The 26,517-nt window shown below is 41.0% G+C and overlaps 1 protein-coding gene across 10 annotated transcripts in view; it reads right to left on the minus strand.

Annotated features, from left to right (window-relative positions):
- NAV2 (neuron navigator 2) overlaps positions 1–26,517 on the minus strand; it is a 649,830-nt gene that overhangs the window by 169,838 nt on the left and 453,475 nt on the right. For 9 of the 10 annotated variants that reach the window (XM_043547852.1, XM_043547853.1, XM_037899955.2 and 6 more), the window contains 3 exons: positions 18,447–18,519; positions 10,396–10,663; positions 3,627–3,784 (listed from right to left, as the gene is read on the minus strand). In XM_043547852.1, coding sequence (XP_043403787.1) covers positions 3,627–3,784; positions 10,396–10,663; positions 18,447–18,519 — 499 coding nt within the window. Of the gene's footprint in view, positions 1–3,626; positions 3,785–8,575; positions 8,645–10,395; positions 10,664–18,446; positions 18,520–26,517 lie in introns of all 10 variants that reach the window. The other variant, XM_043547855.1, reaches the window with a different exon arrangement.

Consider the following 26,517-nt stretch of genomic DNA (forward strand, 5'->3'; position numbering starts at 1 on the left):
CATGTGCTTGGCCTGTGTTTTTCCAGCAGCAAAGTTGCAAGTGAAAATCAGCAACAAAGATCAGAATCTGCATTTTCTATCTTTCTTTTCTCTACCCTTTTGTGTGCATTTGTCTTGTTTTGTCTTAAAGTAAGCAGGATTGGACTCCAAGAAGGGCAGTTGCTCCTAACCATCTCAACTAAACTTTGTTTTTCCTGCTCAAGAGGACAGTTAATACCATCTAAAAGACTGTCAAACAGGAGATTTCCCTATCAAAGAATTTATACAGCTAAAGGGAATAAGGAATACTGTTAAAATGAAAGCCTTACTTAATACTTTACACTTCAAATGCTTTAACTGTTTGTTTTTCTTCTTCTATGTCTTTAATAAAAGGTTACAAAGACTTTTAATGGTGGCTGGTACAATGGGAGTAAGCCAACGATCAACTGACATGAAACTCTGGACCACCTTTAACTGTTTAATGTTGTGACAGCAAACAAGAATTTTATTCCCTTGGTGGGGCTGAGACATCCCCTTATTGAGGCACCCCAAAATTGAGGCACCCAAAACAGTGACCACTTAGAAACCAGCCGAAGGCACAGAGAATCACTGGCACAGCTACAGATCAAAACCATGGCCCTAATTCTGCCCTTGATTACTGGGGTCTAACTCCTATATAATGGTATGTCTACACTATAGCAGCATAGCTATGGAACTGCAGCTGTGCCACTATATTGTAGATGCTTCCTACACTGATGGAGCGGATTTTTCTGTCAGTTTAATAAGCCACCTATCTGAGAGAGAATTCTTCCATCAGCCTAGCTGCATCTACAGTGTGGGTTAAATCAACCAAACTACATTGCACAGCTCTGAGCAACGTAGCTAGGCTGACCTAAGTTTTAGGTGTAGACCAGGCCTAAGGGAGGTCAGAATTGTTGTCCATGAGTCCTTAGTCCCAGAGCTGTTAACTTGCTGTCTGCTCTTATTAGATGAACCTGAGCAAGTAGGATCTTGGATGGCACAATTAGTAGCAGTAAGATGATCTCTTGATAGTACTGATGTTGCAGTGTTCTGTAAAGAATTAGTTACAACGTAGGAAATTGAGTGTTTTCTGACTGAACAAACAATTGATAAATAATTTATTTCAGTGAATGCAAAGAAAATAGTAAATCTAAAAATACCACAACTCCCTCCTTCCCAAGCTTATAAACATTCTAAATCAGTGAAGCTCATTCAGCTCCAGAGTTCACGGGAGGAAGCAGAGCTGTAGATTGTATCAACATGGACCTCTGATCTCCCCCATGTAAAAGGCTGCAAGGATCAAGATGAAAATAAAACTGACACAGTGGGAAGATAAATAGCAGGAAGACTAGTGAAGAACCAAAAAGGAGAGATGGAATTGCAGCAGCAGGAGAGAAAAAAAATCAATACCTTAAAGAACAGGAAGGAACATTTTTCTTTCCTACTGTGTCAAGTTCCTCCTCTGCCTTGGTGGGTCCTGTGCTTATTGGCAGATTTGCTCGCCTCAGAGGTTCACGGCAACCCTCAGTTTGGCCCCTTTTGTGGCTCAAATCTGCCGTTCACTCAGTTAGCCTCATCACTGGCCAGCAAAGGAAGAAGAACAATCCCCGCAGTCTCTGCTGATCCACCTAGTGGATCGGGGAACAGGCCAGAGACCTTCCCCTCTGGTGGAACCCACAGTCCAGGTCAACTCCTCCGGTATCAAGTAGGGAGTTGGGGGGATGGAGGGAACCCGGGCCCGCCCTCTACTCCGGGTTCCAGCCCAGGGCCCTGTGGATTGTAGCTGTCTACAGTGACTCCTGTAACAGCTGCGTGACAGCTACAACTCCCTGGGCTACTTCCCCATGGCCTCCTCCCAACACCTTCTTTATTCTCACCACAGGACCTTCCTACTGATAATGCTTGTACTTCTCAGTCTTCCAGTAGTACAACTTCTCACTCTCAGCTTCTTGCACCTCTTGCTCCCAGCTCCTCGCACTCATACCACAAACTGAAGTGAGCTCCTTTTTAAACCCAGGTGCCCTGGTTAGCCGGTCTTAATTGATTCTGGCAGCTTCTTGATTGGCTGCAGGTGTTCTAATCAGCCTGTCTGCCTTAATTGTTTCCAGAAAACTCCAGATTGTTCTGGAACCTTTCCTGTTACCTTACCCAGGGAAAAGGGACCTACTTAACCTGGGGCTAATATATCTGCCTTTTATCACTCTCCTAGAGCCATCTGTCCTTACCCTGTCACACTACCTAAAACTGCAGTATTAATCTATAAAGCAACAGTTGTATCATACGGTCATTAACTAAAAGGCACACTTATTTACAGTTCCTCAGTACGAGGAATATATTTAAATTCATGCTGAAACATAATGCCTGGTGTGAATCACTACGGTCATCTTTACAACTAAACTGTTATGTTATCAAGTGTAAGTTTAACACCACTGAGAGAGCCTCCTTGCATTTTGGCTGAAAAAATGACTTTGAAGTCTGTTTTTTCTCTATTATGTATACAACAAGCTCAGAAGGTAATACAATGGGATATCAAGCATGAGTGCTTGTTATGTGTTGTGATAGCTTAGGGATGCCTGTCAACAAGAAAAATAAAGGAGTGGTGACTGGAATTATTTTGAAAGATAATTTATCCAGAAAAAAAAAGATAACAAAGCACTGTAGGAGGCTAGGAACAATGAAGATGTACAGCAAAGTCAAAACAAACTGCTAAAAGAAATCCTCATCTATGCAGCATGCACTGAAGAGGGCCTGATCCAGAGCTCACTGAAGTCAAAATAAAGATTCCCATTGACCTTAATTGGTTTTATCTCAGGCCTGAAGACAAGTTTGCAAGCATGGAACCATAGAGGGCCCTAGGAAAGAGAGAGGCACATCTCTTGCAGTGGGACTGTTTTAAAAGGAAAAACAAATAGATTTTGGGGAGGGAAGGTCTCAAATGCAGGTACCTACTCTGACTCTTACTCAGATTTTCCCTAGTCTGGCTTTAAAAATGCCTGTGCATACATGAGATTGCCACTTAATCATTCAAGTGTATTTCCTTCTGGCTCATTTTTTTTGGTCATCTCTTTTTGTTAAATAACTACCAGCCACATCCCAATGACTATTTCCACTGAAGTTGACAGCAAAAGACACTACCAACTTTAGTGGGAAAAGGATCTCAGACACAGTTTTTATTAACAGGTTTCAGAGTAGCAGCTGTGTTAGTCTGTAGCTGCAAAAAGAAAAGGAGGACTTGTGGCACCTTAGAGACTAACAAATTTATTTGAGCATAAGCTTTCATGGGCTACAGCCCACTTCATCGGATGCATGCAGTGGAAAATACAGTAGGACGATTTTATATACGCAGAGAACATGACACAATGGGTGTTACCATGCACACTGTAACGAGAGTGATCAGTTAAGGAGTCCTTACTAGAGGGACTGTTGCTGGTTTCAGTGGAAGTGTGCTACAGAAGGACTGAGTGAAAGCTATGCAAGGGCCCTAGGATCTGACCCTATATTTACAACAGACCACATATCAAAGAAATGTTTTCACCTTTTCTGGAGCTCCAGTCGTATTTCATTTCCACTGAACAAAACCAAAGCAAAGCAGATCTGAGGAAGTACAAAAGATTCATGGCACCTACCTTTTTCATTGCTATTTGATGGAGGTGGCTGTGGATTAACAGGTTTGGATTTGTCGTAGTTGTTAAAGCTCTGGCTGCGCCGGTTGTTGGCACTGATAGACCCACGAGTTTTGGTTTCGCTGCCTGCAGCAGATACCCTCGTGGTGGGACCTGGAAGTCTGTTAAGAAAAATAAGAAAACAGGACAAAGTACTCATAAGAAAAACCATGACAATTTGGAAGAGGAAAAGACAACTGAAAACCATGCGTAATCCGAGAATAAAGAGCGCAAGGCAAGAGAATTTTGTGGGTTTTGTAAGGAATTTAACCAAGCCACCACAAAACATCCTGGATAAAAATATACATAACAGTGACTACAGTTGTAGTTTGAATCGCTTTACATCAGGAAAACTCCTTCAGCTGGATATTGTACTATTCTAAGATGTGATTTTCAGATTTAAAACATTCAGAACCCAATTCTGCCATCCTTATTTAAGTTGATTAGTACTGAACTTGGGAAGTAGTCTGATTGCTTTCAATGGGACTACTAGCAGTACTCGGCAATCTAAGTTAAGGTGGCAGAATCAGGTCCTCAATCATTTTTCTCCAGTGCTACAGCCCTGGGTCTCATTCTCCTCTCCCTTATGCCAGTGTAAACAAGAAGCAACTCCAGTGAATTCAATGGATTTATGCTGCTGTAAAAGTGGTGTAAGAAATTTGGCCTTATGTTCCTAAACTCGATTGCTGAAATGCATTATACACAGGACTACATCCAATTCAGAAACAGACAATGGGACAAAATGTGTCTGTTGCTTAACAACTGGCATTTCTCTGTAGGGAGCACATTACATTTGTGCTCTGGGAACTGAACTGGCTACCAACTGATTTCAATGGAAGGTTAATATTGCTTATTTTTGAATCTACAAAACCTTCTAAGGTTTGAGTTCTGGCTGCCTCAGAGACGACCACTCTCCCCATGTAGTAGCACGGCAGTGGGATCAACTCAGGAGCTTGAGGAACTGAACAGCCCCCGGGTTAAACTGCAGGATGCTGATAGTCATGTTTTGTCAACAAAGGGTCCTCATTGGAACACATTTCCCTTTTGATCCAGCAGAGCCCAGGCTGCAAGCTTTATCTGCTTTATCAGGCTTTTTCTGGGGAGAGGAGATTGGGGTTTTAGAGTAGATGATGGGAATGATTTCTTCTATTTTGTGACTTTTTGGGGTAGCTGGTATTTTTAAAAAAAGCCCAATGGAGTTAGATGACCAACTCCCAGTGAATCTGAATAAGATACGGGCTTTTCATTCCTTCAGATGAGGCACCCTTGAAAATCATAGTCTTAATATATATACAGCACACTTTTATGAATCTAAATAAATGAAATACAAGAAAAACAAAATATGAAATAATGCCCTCAAAGTACATACCTGTAGAGAGTTGTTGAGACTTTTGAGTACCTTGGAAAGTAGTGTGACACCTTCATTTTTGAGGCTAAAAGCCAGAATCTGCTCACATCATGTATGGTAGCAACATTGAAAGACATGAGCTACTCTCAACCTTTATTATTTTCAGCATAAGTAAAAAAAATGTTTCTATAAAATCATGGTGACCTAAACGAAGTGTATCACCAATGAGCCTAATGCCGAAGCCCTTACTATCAGAGTGTAGTAAAACTTTACTCAGGGAATACTGCCATGGGGGATGCAGTGTGCAAAATCATTGTTACATCTGTAGCATCATTAGTGCTGGAAAGTCGGGAGAGGGGCTTTAGCACTGCTTTCCAAATCAACCAACTCTTCAGAGATTAGTGAAGGGAAAATGAAAAAATAAAAAAGGGAAAATCATAAATGTTAACAGATGCATGCACATGCTTCCAAAGCTCAGAGGAGGACAAAATATATGGGCACCACTAAAAACAAAAATATTGTATTTATAAATTCACATTACCACAGCCTCTGGCACATAACATTGTGGGTTTTGAGGTTTACTTTGTTGTATCCCAGACAACTGCCTTAAGTTCTCAACTGGTTATGAAGAACCTCAGCCAGTTTCAACACTAGGGGATGCTAGAAAATTATATATGGCATTGATCAAAGACAAATTAAACTTAGAACACCCTGGAATACTTTATCTATTGAAAAGAAGGCTACAAATGAAGAGGTGGTGGGGAGAAAAGATGGGAAACATGAATGCTTAGGGCTCTCGGTCCCATTTTTGATGTTTTCCTTGAAGTTGGCAGGGCAAGAGAGCTCATGCAGAGCCCATACTATTTAATAGGTGTTGAATCCAATCTTTTGCAGGCAGGGAGAGCCTTCAGGCTACATCACTTGACAGTCTGTTCTAAAGAAAGACTCCACATTGTTATCTAGTATGTTCTAATAATAGAGCTACTGGACTATTTTACAATTCGTTCCCTACTCTTTTCTTTTTTTTTTTCTGGTAGGATTGGTGGATGAGAAAAGAGTTATTCTTCCTAAACGGTCCTCAATAGTGGTGTAAAGATTTGGACCAAAATGCATTGCTCAGAAAAGCCAGCATTCCAGAACCTCAACAGCACAGTATGCTGAAGGGGGCAGCCCAGACACATTGACCAGCAGAGGAGAGCACAGGTTTTCAATTCAGTCATTATTGTAATTGCTAGTTATATAAATATGTATAAAATAGAAAATACACGTAAGAATAAAACACTTACAAAGAAGATATATTGTCAAAGCACTTATCTTTCCATCAGATTCCTGATGTGTGTTTATCGGATTAGTTTTGTTTTAAGCACATATCTTTTTACTTGCCCAGGACACTTTGAAAGTGTATGTAACTACTTTGGCTATGGCAACACTACAGCTGTAAGCTCTGTAGCCACAGCCTTTGTAGGGAAAAATCTAGTTTCAGGATGGACCTCCTGGCTTCTTGTTATCAGAGATTAGGTACAAAGTTAAGAGAACACTCTTGGTTATTGCTCTTCAACACCTTTAGCTAGGCAATATGTGAACTAACTCAGACTGTAACCATGCCTGAGGGTGAACCTGATGGGTCTCAGGTGTCAAGTTAGTGTTAGGAAGGAAACAGAGTAGAGAGAACCAACAAGGCTTAAAAGATTATTCAGAATATGGGTTCTAGCGCAAAGCATCTTTCTGATGCCTAGACCTTCCCTTCACCAAATAAAAGACAAGATTTGGGGGATGTGAATCCAAATGATAGGACAGGAGTAATGTGGTTACATTTCCACATTATAGAAAGGGGTACAATTTACTGGTTAGTGCACAAAATGAGTAAAAATGTCAAATACACTACACTAGTTAATGCAGAACTACAGTGGAATTCCTAATTAGGAGCATATGACAGCATAATAATACCAAGAGTAATATTAATCACAAGAAAGTCCATGATTAATACCAAAGGTATTAATAACGATTAGAGCAGCCTTTTTAAGTGCTGCTGTGAGGTGCTCATAGGGGTTGGCATGCAAGTGAAGCTGTGATTAAGGACAAAATGGACAGAAATACCTATTACTCATTTTCAGGGAGATTAGATGTTCTCTGCTACAGGGCACTAGGGAGTCCAGGAACAGTGATGAGATATATATCTACCCTGTTGTTTTGTCTCATCTGACACACTTGACTAAGTTCCACCTTTTATTACCCAAGAGAAAACTAGCCCTGACATTAGTAATTTCAACAGTGTAGAAATGAAAAGAATAACTGGTACAGAAATTGTGTGAACCTTCCCTTTTCAAAATGAAAAGCTCAGAAGAATGACCAAGGTCCATTATTTTCTTGCCAACACAGAATCACAGGACTGGAAGGGACCTCGAAAGGTCATCTAGTCCAGTCCTCTGCACTCATGGCAGGACTAAGTATTATCTAGGCCATTCCTGAGAGTGTTTGTCTAACCTGCTCTTAAAAATCTCCAATGTTGGAGACTCCACAACCCCCCGAGGCAATTTATTCCAGAGCCTAACCAACCTGACAGTTAGGAAGTTTCTCCTAATGTCCAACCTAAACCTCCCTTGCTGCAATTTAGCCCATTGCTTCTTCTCCTAACCTCAGAGATTAAGAAAAACAATTTTTCTCCCTCCTCCTTGTAACAACCTTTTACGTACTTGAAAACTGTTATGTCCCCTCTCAGTCTTCTCTTTTCCAGACTAAACAAACCCAACTTTTTCAATCTTCCCTCAGGGGCCATGTTTTCTAGACCTTTAATCATTTTTGTTGCTCTTCTCTGGACTCTCTCCAATTTGTCCACATCCTTCCTGAAACGTGGCACTCAGCACTGGACACAATACTCCAGTTGTGGCCTAATCAGTATGGAGTAGAGCAGAAGAATTACTTCTCGTGTCTTGTTTATAACACTCCTGCTAATACATCCCAGAATGATGTTTGCTTTTTTTTGCAATAGCGTTACACTGTTGACTTCGCAACACTCTTTCCTACGCAGTCATTTCCCATTTTGTATGTGTGCAACTGACTGTTCCTTCCTAAGTGGAGTACTTTGCATTTGTCCTTATTGAATTTCATCCTATTTACTTCAGACCATTTCTCCAGTTTGTCCAGATCATTTTGAATTTTAATCCTGTCCTCCAAATCATTTGTAACCCCTCCCAGCTCAGTATCGTTCGCAAACTTTATAAGTGTACTCTTTATGCCATTATCTAAATCATTGATGAAGATATTGAATAGAACCGGACCCAGAACTGATTCCTGCGGGACTCCACTCGTTACGTCCTTCCAGCATGATTGTGAACCTGAGTGACTCTACCCTCTCTCCTATTTAAAAAAAGAAAAGTTGACCAAATATACACAGTATTAGAGAGTACACAAGGGAATGCTCTCTAATCCTGCGTATATTTTAGCTATTCTAAATGCTTGGCTACAAACCATCAGATAAATAATTTAAAGATGAACCCTAAACATGCAGTTGGAAATCTTGCAAGGAGGGTTATCCATGCTTCACAGAAGAGGAAGAAGTGCTAACCTAGAAGTCTTTTTCTGACCGAGAGTGAATCGGATGATTTTGCTTTGAGATGAGTCCCTGGGTGATGCACTGTACAACAGGAAAGAAAAAGCGGAAGAAAAAGAGTGAGCAAAGAAGAAACATTCACAAAACGCTACTGAGCTGAGCCAATGATTTTAGAAAAGGGAGTTTTTCCCATATGTTTCACATGACAAAGAGCTTCTCCCCCAGCATAACTCCTCAGACTTGATTCATTTTCTATAATGCGTGTTAGGTTCATATACAGAAGTGAGGTGCAGCACTAGCCTAGAATGATCTGGTTTGTATGTTACTGCAAAGTCAAGTTTCATTATTCATTTCTTTTGAACTTTTTATTCTGTACAATGGTCTGAAGAAACTGAACGAACTGGTAACAGTAATGCATGCTGTAGTTAATTCACAACTCTCCCAATACACAAATCCTCGAGTTAGATGTTTGGTTTTGGCTGATTTTTTTTAAATTACTTTGATTTTAATTCAATTCATAGACTACTTTGCAGGCACCAGACCAATGTTCAAGTGTTGAGAAAGGATCACTGAAACAAGTTCCTGTTGCTCAACTTCATTCTACAGTAATTGTTCTGCACTGAAGCTTATGACGATTTTATATGGCTGTTAAGAAAAATGGCTATGTTCAATTACAGAAAAAAAATCCCTGCTTTGTTGAATAAAAACAAAGCCAGTTTATGCTGAAAGGCCAAAAATGGAACAAGCTTTGACAATTGTCCCACTTGGCCAGACTCATCTTAAGGATTTATACCTCTGGTGGTATGTTTGGTATTTGGAAACCAGCCTTGCTCTAGCACTCAATTTAAAATTACAAACTGATCTGCAGTGTTACACTGAAAACAAATCAGTGCCCATATATTTAGAATAGGAGATAAAAGAGATGTACAAGTATGTCTTCAGTGGTGCTAAATCCTGCTCACTTTACTCCCGTCCGGAGTCCCATTGCCCTCACGGGGTATGCAGTCCAATAGACAGAAGTATACCAAATAGGTACAGCATGGGCACTGTCTCCACTATTCTGCATGAAATCTAACTTGGAAGGACCATCTCTGAGTATCAGAGGATAGGTCAATCCTCACAGTACATTCAACGCCTGGTCTCTCTTCTGGGATTGCCAACAAAAAAGGTGCCAGTTGTAATGTGGACATTTGTCTAAAGACAACCAGAGTGAGACTCATTTCATATAAGCCATGAAACAGCTATCAGACGGGTAGTGACTTTTGGACAACAAACTTAGGCTGGATTTGAAGCAAAAATAATGGTGAAGGTATTCCTCAATGGAGATTTCTTTCTTTTTCACCTGAATGCTTCAGCAAGGATCTTAAAATAAAAAAATTATAAGACACAAATCACCATGCTTAGTGGAATCCCTGTGCAGATCCGTTTAATATAAAGTCCAGACTTAATCTTCATAGTGTCCTCTAGGCCACCATCCTTGGTTTTGTGTAAATGACTGTGGTGCTGCCTGACAAGTATACCTAATTAAATGCTTTGCTAGCATAAAACAAAAGAAATAAAGCCACCACACTTAAAAGAACAACAACTAAATCCTGCTTACTCATGTAGCAGGCATTTTAAACCTTTATAAATGAATATTGCTGACACAGACAGAACTTCATTATTACTTCTAGTTCGACTTCAAGGGGTGTGAAATCGATTGCTATGCAGCTTTCATCTTCTGATAAGCTGAGATGCTAAATACCTTCTGTTCTAAGGAGAAACTACTATAGAGGCTGTTTTAGTTTCTGAAATGCCTTAAAACAGAAAAAAAAAAAATGGAGAAAACATCCCACCTTGACTGCATTTCTGGTTGTGCTTTTAATTGATGATGTGTAGCTTGCTGGGCCTGTTGGCACTGTGTTTGGGGTGAAGCCGGCATCTGTTGCTGTTGCACCCCAACTGGACACGGGGATGGAGGCCCTGCTTGCTGGGAAACTGTTGGAGGTTGCTGAGATGGATGGTGCTGCGGATGTTGTTTCTGTGGCTGCTGCTGCTGCTGCTTATACCGAGACAAGCTGAAGAAAAGTCCTAGAATGGCCTTTAGATTCCCATTCCTGATTTCTGTAAGGCAATTTTTTAAAAGTCACTTGTCAACTACCAGTTTAGTTTTTTTTTTTTTTTTTTTTTTTATACAGTAGAATGGCTTATTTCAGCATTCACGCTGTTCATAATACTGCCTGAATTTAATTCCTTTAGGATACGACAGACTCCCTGCAAAACTAATTGGTATCACCGTTGATTAACATTCGGCATCAACCAGAAAGTAAATTAGTTATTTCTCCCCTACAGTGACTGCAGTGAATGTATTAGAAATGAAAGACATGTTGCGTGCTGGTGCATTTTAATAAAGAATTCCTTTAAGCCAAAATTAAGATGCAAAAATCAAATGCAATGTAGCAACATCATGCAGCAAATGATTAGCTGTACGTTCTAGTCCCCAATGTGCATGATGGGGAGAAACCACAGTCATACAGATTTGCATTGTTTTCATTATGTCAGTCTAATTTATTTCACTTATGAAAATCTAATATACTCGAATTAAGAAATAGAATTAGTGCGTATATTAGTGGCTATTCTTAAACTAGATAATTACTAGTCTGATCTTTTCACAAGGCAATAAGGGCCTGGTATACACAGTACATCTGAAGAAATTAGCACTGAATTTGTAAATATTTAAGTTCCTAATTGTCACATGTCCTATCTTGCATATTTTATAACACACACACACAGAACAAGGGTCCTGTGGGAAAAACCTAATATGTGATTATGTATCATAATGCATATGCACAAGGGGCTGAATTAAGGTTGCACAGACAACTTTAAAACAGGTATTTCCTAACTTTTGAGTGCTCCACTTTGCTCTCTTAATGTGTTTTTAATGAGGGGTTAGAGTGCAGGAGGGGGCTCTGGGCTGGGGCAGGAGGTTGGGGTGCAGGGAGGTGAGAGCTCTGGCTGGGGGTGCAGGCTCTGGTGTGGGGCTGGGATGAGGGGTTTGGGGTGCAGGAGGGGGCTCCAGGCTGGGGGTGGGGCCGAGGGGTTCAGAATGTGGGGGGGGGCTCCGGACTGAGGCAGGGGATTGGGGCCTGGGAGGGGGTGTGGGCTCTGACCTGATGGTGTAGCTCTGGGATGGGTCCAGAAATGAGGAGTTCAGGGTGAGGGACGGGGCTCTGTGGGAGCGGGGCCACACCTCACCCAAGCTGCAATTGCAGGGAAAGTCCTTCTGAGCCCAAATGTAGACAGAATCTTGTGGAAATATAGCTGCTAAAATCTAAGAAGTCTCTGCTGAGCATGTGCAAACAGCGATTTTTAAAGGCTTATAACTTGACCAAATTTGGGCAAGTTTTCACAGGAACAGCAGAAGACATACCTTACCAAATATCAAGTTCCTGCTTCACAGCATGGGGGCACTAAAAGTTGCAGGAATTTTTTAACATTGTTTCAATAAATCTTTTTCCTAACCTCATTCTCAGAAATAGCTGAACTGTTTTGGCAAAATATTTCAAAATAATTCAGCATGAAGCAGACAGACACTCAGGAAGGAAAAATTCAGCCCAAATGGTTAAAGTGTAGCAAGTGATAAGCAACTGAAAACAGGACCTTATAATAGGAGATGTCAGGCAACCTTAATAATAAGAGGTGCTATCAGCCCCACCTATAATGTATAATTTGATATTTGTGAGTGCATGCTCATCTGCTGAGTTTATCAGAAGATAAACCTGGTTTTAACATTTTCTTAGAAACACAGAAAATAAGAACCCACACAAAAATATACCCTTAAAACAATGAAAAGCAAAACAAGAAACAAAGAAAACCTCTTCTATATTTTGACAATATTTTCACATTGTCTATAATTTGCCTAAGCAAAATGTATCTTTAAACAGGATACAACAAAAATTATACCCACAGAATTTGGACTCAATGCTGTTTCCCTGAAGTAAAAGAAAAACTTCCATTAACTGCATAGGGAGCAGATTATGGCCCTTTAAGAACAAGCAAAATATTTCAAACAGGCCTTTTAGAAGCACTTCTGGTTCTCTTATCTCGAAAGATGGACTGAGGTAATTCACCTGGCAGTTTGCCACTGGACTTTGTACACAGAGAGTACTTCAGCCTCACTTTGTTTTGCCAGTGAGTACAGTCTGAATTACTTCCTGTTCAAACTCCCCTTCTCTGTTGTGTGTCAGTTTAAACACACATACTGAGTTATGAGAGCACGAGCATGTAACCCAATCATTTTCATTTTGGCCGCACACAGAAAAGAAGGGTTCTTTATTTATATTTTAAGTTTTAAACAAATATTGCCAGATGTTCTGGTTTCAGGGAAAGGCAGGGTTTTAAAAAGAACCCTCCCAATCTGTTGATTGGACATTTCCATGCAGTGACGTTTCTGCTGCTGTTTGTTGCTCCTACTGCCTTGACTTCCAATTTTGAAAAGCTGCCCAAGCTACTCTCTTTCTTGACATAAAAGTATGCAAGGCTCAGTGGCAAGGCAACAGGGAAATCCACAGAAAACAAGGAAGTAAATAGATAGGATAGGAATAATGTTAGTTTCTGGGACTATTAGCAATGAAATGTCAGGACTATACTGAGCAGTTAAGAGTTAAAAAGTTACTACATGTGGAATCTAGAAGTTTGAAGCCAAGAAAGAATGGAAGGAGAAAAAATACTGATTGAAGTTTTCTGCCCAATGCCCTAAAGCATCTAGCACTGTGAGAATAAAATGAACAGATTTACAATCATCAGAATAGGCTAGCCAGGTGGTTTAGCACGAGCACTTTGTAGCACTACACAATGGACCAGAATTCAGGTGCACAGATTGGTTCTGAACTCTAGGGCTGACAGAGGGTGGGCCTCTTGCAGAGGCAACACATGCAGCTCCTTGGGATGGGAGAGTGATGCTCACATCACTTTTAGGAAATTTTCTCTGGCCGACACCAAGAGTCTTTGAAGGCAGCTACATCCCTTCTCAGCTGGAGAGAAGGTGAGGCTGAGATAGGCTATTAAAGAAAACAAAAGGGGACCCTGCCAAAAAAAAGGGTCAATATAACTGCATATAATATAGGTCTGGGAGACCAAACATTTCATGGGTGGACACTCTTCAGAGCCTATCCAGAAAGCCAGCTGCTACCACTTTCCTTTTAGTGGTGCTGTGTGTGTTCTAGAAAAGATTAATCCCACCCAGGGAATAACATTAGCAGGTAGCCAAGACTGATGTGACAACCCTATATGCAGAAAGTCCACTTGGATTAGGAGATTTAGCCATAGGGAAAGGAGGAAAATTGTTTAATTTACCAAGAAGAGGTGGGAAACAGCACTGACAGATTTCCAACAAATTCAAACCCACTCTGCAAAAACACAGACTCTGCTTAGAACTCTGTCAATCAAAGAGAAAGAAAAAATTGCTTGCAAGGTACAAGCTGCAGTTGAGCTGAAAGTAATTTAGCTACAGAAGCATGAATTTCAGTACAGATGGGAAAAAATATAGACATGGCCAAAATTAGATAGTGGTTGCTCTGAAGGCTAGTAAAATGCTTCCTTTTATCACTTTATAGCTTCACAATTTGCTCAGCTGTTCTCTATCCAGCTAATCTATTAATTCACGGTGGTGCAACTGCTATCTACAAAGAAAGTATTAGTTCCTACTGCATATACACAGCATCTGTAATCTGCAAAGCCTTAGCAATTAGAAACACTATTTGGAAAGTGGTGAGAATAAGTAGAGAGCTGGAATTCCAACAGGCCAGAAACTGGGTCTGCATCAGTCCAGGGAACAGCATGGGCATGCATACAAAGCTCAAACTGATGAGTAACAAGAGGGAAAATGGCAGTGGAAATAGGAGACAAGAGCTCCTCCACATCTCCACAGAAACTTCCCCTTGTTAAACATGTACTAGTAGCTGAGGTCTTAGTTTGTAAGCTCTTTGGTGCAGGGACTGTCTCTTTGTCCTATATTTGTACGTTCCTTCCACAACAGGGTCCTCGTCCATGGCTGGGGCTCCTAGGGTAATAGAATTATTAAAAGTGTGCATACACTGGAGCCCACTTATTTAAGTGAAGCTTTACTTTACTGAGGAGTACAGATTACACTTCCAGTCATAGCGAACCTCCTCCTTATAGTAAAGGTATAGAAAAAAAAATGGATTCACTCTAGAGCATTCCAGAGGAGGCTTCAGTTTATATTTCCATTCTGAACTGATTATAAACTCCTACTTCCTCCTGGCTTTGCAAAGGGAGTAAATAAAATTATTTGCATTTGACGCACTGGATCTTAGCAACGCTTTACTGGCTTGTTTGGTTATGGCATTGTTTAACCGGGTTCAATGTTCTTATTTGTTTTTTATGAGATGCCTGCTTCCCATCACGGTTAACATGCCTCTCCCAGAGTAAGGTTTAAATTAAATGTTGCTTTCAAGCCCAAAAATTTCAATCTTCAATATGTTCTTTTTAGCAGTAGTAATATTTAGTCCCTTTCATGGAACAGTAAGACAGGTAATTCATTCCACTACTATTGTGGTAGCAATTAGTGGCATCCCCATGGCTACCATCGAGTTTGCGCTATTGTATCCATTGGAGACTGACTTGTGTTACTGTGAATGGTATAAAAATACTAAATTAGTAGAAGCCATCAGAATAGGATACCCTGGGGCTCTGCTGAGAGTGGCTCGTGATCTGGTGGGAGAGCCTATGGACTTCTAAGGTTAGCTGAGTAAAGAATTTTACTCAAGACACTTTTCTCATCACCTCAGCTGGTTTGTCTGGGATTTTGCAACATATTGACAAAGTTACACGAGGTGAAATGTGCATGGGAATGTCTCTCTCTCATCTGGGTTGAAAAGGAAAGTTTATTGTACAGAAGCAGCCAGGTTCGCCTTTTCTGTTTTATCATCATATACTGACATGCAGGTCCCCTTTTAGAGGTTTTAGGCTGAATCCCACTCACTTCACTCAATTGAGTAGCCCCACTGATTACAAGGGGACTATCCGGTGAAAATGGGAGACATGATTTGGCCCATTATCTTAAAGCTTCTCCTAGGAGGGGAAGACGACTTCTGTTCCCTATGTCTGAATCCAATTTAGGGCAGTCGGTAGGAAAGGATTGTTACACTGAGCCAACTGTTCTCATATCATCAGAATACTACTGCATATATTAATGGTCTGCTGCCTTGCTTTCTGCGTATTATCATTATCAAGATGAATAAAATTATTATTTTTTTAAACACACAACATTTTAAAGTGGCAGTTAAATCCTCATGTATTACAATGAGGGAGAGCGTCACCTTGTTATCCCCAGATAATAAGTCCTGGGTGCAAATGAAATGAAGGTGACTGGGAGGGAGATAAGGGGCCTTTAAGATCTTTTCTGAATCTCAAAAGAGCATGTTTAGTTTGAAGCAGGAATTGCACTAGCTCTCTCCTCCCTACAATAGGGCATATTTTAATATGCTGTAGTGGCAAGGTGCATTTGGTGAACATTGCAAATGTTGCTGGCCACTTATGCTTAGCAACTGAGTGATGCTATATCTTTATTAAGTTACTTGAATATACTTTACAGTCAGAAAACCTATGTACACAACAGTTTTCCCATATATTTCATCACCTGTGGATTATCTGGGGTATATTTTAATAACATCGCCTATTTTCAATAGGGGATGGTTTGTTTCATTTAAAACTTGAAGGTACAGGGGTCACCATCCAACCAGGTCAAAAAAAAGTCTTAAGCGCACAGCCAGAGCCTAGTAATATGTGAAGTGCTGTGAAAAGAAACTTCATGGAAAATCCTGAAACTGAAGCAAATGACATTAAATATGACTTTACACTTAGAGGAAGCAATTATTTCAGGTAATTATCACCCCACTGAAAATCCACTTTGGGGAGAAACAAATGTGGAACTAGTAGTTTGTGAGTACCAAACTCACCATAAAAATACTTCTATTTAAACCACGTTTATGTTAAGGATCTTCCTTCTGAACAACACTGGCTGTCCTCTTAGACCCTTAGACTGCAGTAAGGCATTTGCGTTTTGCAGATAATAATCTACTTCTTCTAAAGGGGAATTCTTTCTCACACACCCTTAATTCAAAGTTCGTGTCTCATATTATGAATGTATGTAACAACACAGTATAACCCCCAAAGGGAGGAATGCTAATGTTCCAATTGTTTAGAAATTAAAAGAAATGCATCTTGTTTCTAAACTTTCTCACTCGGTTCTGTGGGTAGCAGGAAGCCAGGAATTTTGTAGTCACTGCTCGTCCATTGAGTACTGTACTTCAAGCATAAATATAATCAGTTAGTCTTCCACTAAGAGCATGAGACAGCTAGAAACCGAATAGAATTATCCTTTTGGCATGAAGAGTTGGGAATCCCCCAGCGCTATGTACACTAATGCTTACAGCCAGCCAGCAGATTTTGGTTGTTGGCAACCAGGCGGGCAAAGCCAAGAGAGAAAAGCTTTTCTGTTCCAGCTGAGAGGGCCTGCAGCTCTTCTCTTTAAGAACTGTCAATCACATGATCAGACAGGCTATCAAATTCACCTTGCTTTTTCAGCAGTCACATGAGCGGAGAGGGAGAAATCATAGCTTTCAGTACATAGGTAACTAAGTTATTCACACACATGCAAAAACTTTGCAAAGTAACCAGCTCTCCAAACTCAAGCTTGTAAGCAAACTTATTTGAGAAGTTAAACCAAGAAAGTCATCTCACCTGAACTTGCAAATCAGATTACTTGTTCTTGGAAATACTGAGGTAGGTGTAACCTAATACATTCAGAGTCTGACTCTGCTTACTCTGGTTGTTGGCACCTGCTTGCTTTTTCAAACATACTTAAGTGAAAGTAAAGGTGAAACCTGATGTACCAGACGCTGGCACTACAGTCTGTGCAGTGGGTGGTTATTAATATAATGTGGTTGGGGACGGATGGTCTCGACGGGTGGACTGATTAAGTGGGGGGGGGGCACTTATTTTTGTTTTGCTTTGTAACATTTGAATTTATTGCATTGTTACATGCGCTTACAGAGGCACATGTAAAAATGTACATACTAAAGAAAAATAAATAGTACAGCAAAACAGAAGTTTCTTTTTAAAAAATGTAACTAGACACTTTTCAATAGACATCCAACACAAAACAATAAAACATTTCGTTTCAGGACAGAACTACTAAAACATTTGTTTAAAAAAAATTGGGCAAAGCATTTCTAGTTTCGTAAAATATCAAGTCATGAGGTGTTAACAGTTCACTTTTCACTTTAAAATTAAAACTTTAATGATTAATTGCATCATTGCTAAAGAATCAATGTGGTAAAAATATAGGTCCTGATCCTACATTCATTTACACACATGCATAACTTTATTTTTCAACCACAGCGGGACTACTGTACTTGTAAAATTATGCATGTGAGCAGATGTTTGCATGACAGGATTACAGATGTATTTTTCTGTAGTTATTTAATTCTGTACTTTTTTCACATACTGCTATTTCAGATATAGTTTGCTTTTGTCACAACCATAAATACACAGGATGTGGTTTTTCACTGTGTCATTTCTAGAACTCAGCTGCGAGGTTAGTTTCTTTGATGTATCTGTTTTGTTCTGTTTTAAAAGAAGTGAATGAATCTAATGCCCTTCCATTGTTTATTTTTAAAGTAAAAGAGTTAACAGCATTGAGTCCAGCACGTATTTTACTTACCTTTCCTACAGTGGATGCGGAAAAGAGAGGAAAACACAACAGCACAAGTCCTATTCAATCTCCAGTGATCCTGGTTGTATTTTTTTTTTAAATTGGAGGAAAAAAACATAAATTGAAAGTCCCTCATTAGAAGATAAATTTTGGAATGACAGATTGACTCACCCTCTGCTGATAGACCCTGTATGTTTATTCCCTTGGCAGCCAAGAAACTCAGACATGCATCTATGTTTTCAATCTAAACAAGAAAAAAGGAGACAAAGGAATACACGTTGTAGTAAATGTTTACCTTAATCTACAGTCACATTTTATTGCACACAACCTTTGTATCACAGAAAAAGCCCCTTTGTTCATTGCAGTGGAAAAGAGGTTCTTAATATTGGAACCATAACAACATGGAAACTCCAAAGTTATTAGACAATCAACACTGTGTTGGTCAGGGCTCCTCTTCAGTTTGTACTTGCATGGAGCAAGTTACTTAATACTCTACCCATGCAGGTCCAAGAAAGATGATCATTGCATCTCAGTAGAGGGCCAAATATAACATGCTAGGATTTTTGTCCTATGATAACAAACATGATACTGAAAATAAACATGGTGCCAAATTTGCCTGAGGAGAAGAGAGATTACCACTTGCTCTTAAGCAGACAGCTGGCAGAAATTTCCAGTCATAGAGGCAGTAAAATGTAAGAATGGTAACTAGAAACCTCAGTTGGAATCTAGAAAATGTTTACTCACAAAATTCCCTGGATTTTAGAAATTACATCCTGAAACAGGCTGCAGTTACTCAAAGTGGACCAAATTCTGCCTCTTCGGGGTTGCAATGAGCTGGTGCAATTGTGTTGAGTTGGAGGGGGCAGGATTTCAGTTGGCCTGACAGGATATGCACATCCAGCTCTCTAGGGATCCCCTGCAAATTGTTTGGGAGCCATGATTATTTGCTAGGGTTCCCAGTTTTGGTTGGCCCTGTTTCTGGAGGTTTCATCACATGACATAATGTATAATTAAAGATTAACCTTTGATTCGTGGAGAGACTCGACAACCCTATTTTGCCTGTATTCACTACCCCACTGTGGAGTGCTACAACTGCAAAAGTTACTTCACTAGACTGAAGTAGCCTCAGTGAAGCAGCCCCATATCCATCCCCTGGCCTGAGGGAACAGGATTCATCCTCCCTTTCCTTCTATGGAAATCACCACCTTCCAGTCGTACTACTGAGGCAGGGCACCAGGGAGAAAGTGTGCATCAGAACATTTACAGAGTTGGTATATGGTGGGATTTTCAAAGGTGCTGAGTTGTCCTGACTCCGCTCTCATTACTCAAGGATGAAATTTACATTGACTACAGTAAGAACAGAGTTATGCCAATGACCAGTTCTTTTGAAAATCTCACTGTGTGGGTATGTTTGCACAGTGGCCAAGAAGCCACTCTTGGTCAATTTTCAGAAGGATCCCTTACCCCCCAGGAATGAGGATCAACAGAATCCTCCTCAGAGCCCTTGAGGAGCCCTCATTTTTTCACCTTTGTCTTTTTTTTTTTTTTTTTTGGAAGTCCCAAGCTGCAATGACCCATCCTCTCTTCATGAGGTGAGGCCTGATGTGGTTTGCCTGGGAGCTGAAACATTGGTCTTTGTGTTACTAAAGAAAGAGACACATACATATAATGTGCTCCCCTTCCTGGAAGCCCTGAGCAACATATCCTACCGATATGCAAAAGTCCAAGCTTGAGTAAGCAAATTCTAATCCATCAGGGCTCCTTGCAGACCTCTGTATGAACAACCAAAGTCGTCACTGGGCATTCCATGTGCAGATCCATTGTAGGATCAGACTCCCAAATATGTTTCCAGATCATAAAAGCCCTCTATTACTATTATGGTTATTATTAGGAGTGTGGTAGCACATGGGGGCCCAATTAAAGTGCTGCACAAACAGTAATAAGACAATCCCTGCCCTGGAAAGCTCATGACATCGGTTTACGATAAGATGCAAAAGGTAGATGAAATGGACAAATAGGGGTGGGAAGATAAATCCGTAGTAAAATGAGAATGTTTCCTGTCTAGCAATTAACAGGAATTACGGCAAAGATAAGTCATACAGAGGGATCTGTATAACGCTTTTACACACAGAAGACCTTGGAATAGAATACTGGGCTTTTTTCACATTTGGCATGGTGTCAGAAATCAGTAACAGAGATGGAACTGGACTCCTTCAATTTAGAGCCAGTACAAGAAATCAAGAAGCAATCAGTAGCCCAGTAAACAATAAAACAGTTAATAATACGTAACACATCTAGGCCTATCCATGTTCAAAGCAAATTGCAAACATTAATTAGTTAATCCTTACAATACCCCAAGGAAGTATTATTACCTCCACTTTACAGGTAAGCAAACTAAGACAGAGGCCTCTCTCTGCAGTATTAACTACCCTTACATGCCTGATACCACACACTTACCCCTTCTTGCTCTTTTAGGAGCTGTGCAGCCAATGGTGGATCAGAGAACAACATGGAGGTCCTGTTCTCTTGCATCTTCAGCTTCAGCCTTGAAAACTGCAGAAATGAAGTTCATAGATCCTAGGGACTCTGTGGGATTCCAAGACCTCACTCCCTCAATCTGGCTTATAGCCCCTATCCTTTCAGGTAACAACGAAGACTACACTGTGAAGTTAGTGTGACAGAATTTCCAGTGTAGGGTTCCCCCAACTGTATTTTTTTTCCAATGACTTTTTTTTTAAAAAATGATTTCCCTTAATCAGGAGAGCCACATAATCAGGATTGTACAAGGCCCACAGAAGGCTTCACTAATTATCATCATTGCGATGTATGCCACAACTCTTACTAATCTTACTGTGTGTTAATGGAAAAATATATGCTCCATAACTCTCCAGCCTTAATGCCTGTAGTAGAGTGCAGTCCCAGAGCAGGCCCCTGGTGCAGCACTGCATCAACCTGCCTCTTGGTCCCTCCTGGGTTTTCAATGACTCTCTTGGCCTCCAACCACAGTTCATTTGCTGAGGTGAGTTGACCCTTCAGCCTCAAAAGTCCACCCTTTCTGGGGTAATCAGAATCAAAAGGAAACGACCAATCTGCCATACCAGACCTGTGCCAGGCATGCAACAATCTTTGATCTCTCTTTTTCCAGCTCTAGAGCTCTGGTGAGTTCCTTCTTCCTCCCCTTAATAGCAGGGGTCATTGCATCTTTTGCCTCAGTGGTAGCATAGTGGAAAATACATGCATCCCCTCTACCATGGGTTCCCAGCTCTGTCAACCCTAAATAATGAGACTATCTCTCCTCCCTGCCCCCACTTGCCCTGGAGCCAAAAGATGCCCTGCTTCTTCTTTCCAGAGACTCATTCTATACTTGTTGACTGTCTTCAGGGCTCAAACATCTTCTCTTTTGAGACAAGGTTATCACAGCCCTCATTCTTGGGACTGTGCTTTACTATCATAGAATATCAGGGTTGGAAGGGACTTCAGGAGGTCATCTAGTCCAACCCCCTGCTCAAAGCAGGACCAATCCACTACTATGGCAGACTTCACCCAACCCCCAGCTTCTCCTTGAAACTGGATATCCACTGCCCTCCTTTCTGGGACTGTGCTGCAATCCTCTTCTTCCGCTGAGACAGCCCTCCTTCTTCTGGCTAGGCTAGAGTCCTCACTGACCTCCCCAGCTCACCCTCCCCAGGGTTCTGGTACTGCTCCAGGGCGCCTCCTTCCAAGTCCCTCAAGACTCCAGGCTTTCCCTCCCCCCCCGCCCATCACTGAACTCCACAAAGTGTTTTTACCTGGTGAGCATTATACTCCCCTGACTAAAACATCTGGCCCCCATTCCCGGTTTAACTGCTGATGCTCCCTTTGAACATTTATCTTATGGGCACATGCCCATAAGGGGTGAGCTGGCCAGGGCCCACTGGCACTACCTTAAAGAGGGCAGACCGCCTTGTTACCATTTTATTCTTGCTCCAGAGGCTGTAAAAAGAGCTTAACATGACATAAGCAAACTCCCAATCTTGTAAAAGGAATGAATGGGAAATGATCCATACAGATGTTGCCATTCTCGGTGCAATTGTAGTATGAAGAGAAAATGAGGTAAATAATAATTATATAGGATACAGATGAATGTGGTATATTACATGAACTGCACAATAAGATGGAACACAATAAGATGGATTAGAGTCAAGAAATAGTAAGAAACTAAATACTCTAAGACAGGGAAATAGCCGAGTTCAACAGAGAAGGAAGACGGAAAATAGAAAAGGCTAATTACAGAACTTTGCAGAAGCCAGCCTTTATGTCAGGAGATAAAATATGATAATAAAATTCTATACAGTTGGAAGGGAAGGAGTTGGAAAATACAACAGAGGCAAAGATATAGCAAGGATGCCTAACTGATATTATTTATATACTACCATTAGGTTTCTGGTGATTAAAAAATAAGAAGGGTACATGGCAGTATGATATGAATAATTAAGATGATTTTAGTATATGGAAATAGAGGTCAGTATAAAGGAAGGGAAAGATTTAAGGAATCAGAAGGAAAATGTAATACAGTATGGAGGGTAAAATGACAAAGTTATAGTTGGTAGGGACTTAAATTAGTTCCCATGTGAGGATTATTTGGTATAAAATGAGTTTGTGATCTCAGTTCAGGTCCAGCGTAGATGTTTTTAGATTACATTGGCTCCTCTTTGCAATCTTGAGAGGTACCAGCTACTGAATAGGCCTCCAGATACTCTTACTCCTCGAGAAGGTGAGGAAGTAGGCCACCCTAGTGGGGCTGCATGAGGGAAGCTGGCTCTGCAACTGTCTGTATTTTTACGTATTGTAAAAAATTGGAAGAAAGGGGACATATTTCAAATAATGTCTAATATAGGAACAGTGTGATTCTTTGTGGAAGACACCCTGGGTGAAGGAGCCAAGGGGTGGTTTATCACACCATGCTATGAACTAGGCAAAGGTACCACCCTCCCCGCCCCAAAAAAGCATGAGAATTATTTAAATAGGAAAGTCTCTAGCAGCTGTGATAAAGTCAGGCCGGACGGCTGCAAGAGGGCAGTAATGTTTCTTCTCATCAGTCAGGTTTTCTTCATTGGTTCCCTCTGGAAGGCAAGGCATATGTGCCCACCTCTTACAAGAGTCGCACTGGACCATCATGCCATTTTTTATTTATTTATTTATTTATTTTGCAAGTCACATAATTGCAGTATAAGCAGTAGTCCTCTTTGCTCTCTGACTCTTTCATTAAAAGAATTGCTATTTTTCTTCTAAATGTAGTTAGAGCCTCTTGTGTCGTTTCTACAGTACTGATGTCTTTATACTGTAAATATGTTTCTTTAGGATTAGTGGTCCACAGTTGTGCCCATCACTTTGTGGAAGGCAGATATGTTAGTCCTAGAACGTTAAAGGCCCTTCTTCCTACAAACTGAGAAGGGGTTACCTCAGGTTAATTAGAGACACCTGAATCCAATTAAGGGCTGCCTGAGACCTTTTAAAACCCCTCCTCCAGTGAGAGAGAGAGAAAAAGAGAGCAAGAGCCAGGACCCACCAGCTGTTACCAGGCTAGTGGCAGCCGGGAAGTAGCTTCTCCAGGCGGAGAGGCTATGTTCCTTCCCATAGGGGAAGCAGACAAGCCCGCGTGTTGGCTAGGGGAAGGACTGACATCACAGGACAATCAACAGGATAACACCCCATCCCAGCGACAAGGCAGGGAAAGGTATCACCCTTTGTTTGGGTCTATGGGACTATTTCCCTTTTTGAGTGGGGAAGGAGCACCCTTTAGGCTTACCGTCAGGCCTACCCTGAAGACACAACCAAGGGAACATCAAAGGGGGAAGCCAAACCCTTCCTGAGTGGGACTGATTACCCCAGGCCCAGCATCGCCAGAGGGGAGAAACGCTAAGACTGGTGAGAGAAAAGAGGTGCCTTGCCACAACGTATAAACATTTCATGAATTTTGGCTATAAAAAGTATTAAAGACAAGACTCTGAACAATCTCTATGGTCCCAATATTAACACATTGTAAAAACTAATTCTTAAATGTTTATGTATCACATTTTTCCCCCATAAAATAGTTTGGGTTCACAATATTTGATGTAGCATCAAAACGTTGTAATAATTACAAAAGTACTGGATATTAAGGAACATTTGTTCTGTATCTGAGGCTATGTCTACACTAAAGAGCTTACAGCGGCACAGCTGTACCGATGCAGCTGCGCTGCTGTAAGATCTCTCGTGTATCCACCCAATGCCAACGGGAGAGAACTCTCCTGTCAACATAATTAATCCACCCCCAATGAGCGGTGGTAGCTATGTTGGGCAGGAGAAGCTCTGCCGCCGACAGAGTGCTGCGCACACTAATGCTTATGCCGGTCTAATTTATTTCATCCTGGGGGGTGGAATATTCACACTCCTGAGTGACATAAATTTTGCGAACATAAGTAGTAGTGTAGACACAGCCATAGGGACAGAGCCAATCTCTTTCGTGGCAATTGTCATGGCATTTTTCTAGGAATACTAATGTAGCTAGGACTATGAACTCCATGCAAATGATCTATGCAAAACAGTTGTTGCTTCATGCACCCATCTAGTTTTGCACCTACAGTAATGGAGGTGCAAAGGATTCTGAAGCGGCATGGTAACAAGATCACATAGGTGTAAATATCTAGGGTGGAACTAAAGTTCCTGAGTAGATCACAACTGAGCACCAACGCGTACACTGATAGAAATCTAATGACACTGCATTGCACCGACTCTCAGCATAGCATGTGTCGCTGTCCCCTTAAAATTGTACTGTTTCAATGACTGCTTGTTGTTGAACTCGGAGGGACCTTTCTGGGCCAAGCCCATATATTGTTTAAGCCCTTTAAAGCAGACATAAGGTTGTTGATTTGCCAAAAGGGAGTGTGTATTTTCTTTTTCACTGTGAGCCATGACTGGCTTTTGGCAGGCAGCTCTGATTTCTCAGTTGCTCTGCCTTCTGCCGCAGGCAACATCTAACACAGCAGAGGAAAAGGAGAAATTGGAGGTTTCTGAAGCTGGGTAGGCATAGAGGGGAGGGATGGGTGATAAATGGGAGTACAGTCATCCACTGTGATGATCAACATGTGATTTGAATTACTTGCTATTTGAAAAGAACAGCTACAGTCAGATCAAATGTCCAAAAAAAGAAAAGTGACCCCCCACCACCACCACCACCCTCGCTCCCCAAAGGAGCCATAAGTGTTGCTCTTTAGAACACTATACACAAATCCTTTTTTATGAGGAGATGTAGCATATTAAGTGGCATGGTCAGCTGTACAATACCAATTCCACAACATGCAGGACACTTATTTGTTCTGACATTTCCTAAAACTAAACACAAATTAGAGGACAGTTGATTCTAACCCTGAAAGGTCCTGCCCCTATACAGGAAGTCTCGATTCTAAAACTCCACTGGCAACAGGCAGTGTAATAAAGAAACGCCACAGTCATCAGATAACACAGTGTCATAAAGAGTTATAAATATGAACTTGGGAAAATGTAGGAGCTCAGGCAAACTACACAGGTTTGGAGGGTGGGTAGGATGGAGAGCTGGGTTGGCAGTTCTACTTCCCTATATTTAATTAAGGTTTCTCTTTATAAAAACTGATTAATCCTTGTTGCTTAGTTGTTCCGATTGCTGCACATGGTAATTTAGTTAACATGTGAACTCCTTTCTGCATGAAGTTAATATACTTTAATTGCTCTGGTGATCATCTTTTCCCAAATTCAAACTAAGCTTCTTCTGTCACTTGAGAGGGAAAATAAATATTGTTTGTCATGAATTCCCCTTTCTTCTAAATTAAGTGAGGAGAGAAATCTCTTTTTATCCACAATGATGTAAAAGCCAGAGATTCTGTTCAGAATAACTTTGGAGAATAACCTTAATCATCCTTAACCACACATTCTGCTATTTGCACTGCAAAGCAGCTGGAAAGCCGGTTTAACCAGCTACCCGAGTACTCCCTATACCTAAGGGACTCTCTGGGTGGTGTAGGGGGCATGACTGCAAGAGAACAGCTAGAGGTTGGAGAATCTTGTGTCCTAGTGATCAGTAGCTACCAGAATGGACCCATGGGACAGTGGACAGCCATAAGCAACTTAGATCAGCCATCCAGCTGCTTTAGGCACTGGACAGGTGCCAAGGTCGGGGGGGGGAGGGGTATGCAGAACTGACACAAAGTATCTTTGCACCAAATACCACTCTGACATGACCCAGGAT

Source organism: Chelonia mydas, chromosome 6 (genome assembly GCF_015237465.2).
Source record: "Chelonia mydas isolate rCheMyd1 chromosome 6, rCheMyd1.pri.v2, whole genome shotgun sequence".
NCBI classification, from domain to species: Eukaryota; Metazoa; Chordata; order Testudines; family Cheloniidae; genus Chelonia; species Chelonia mydas.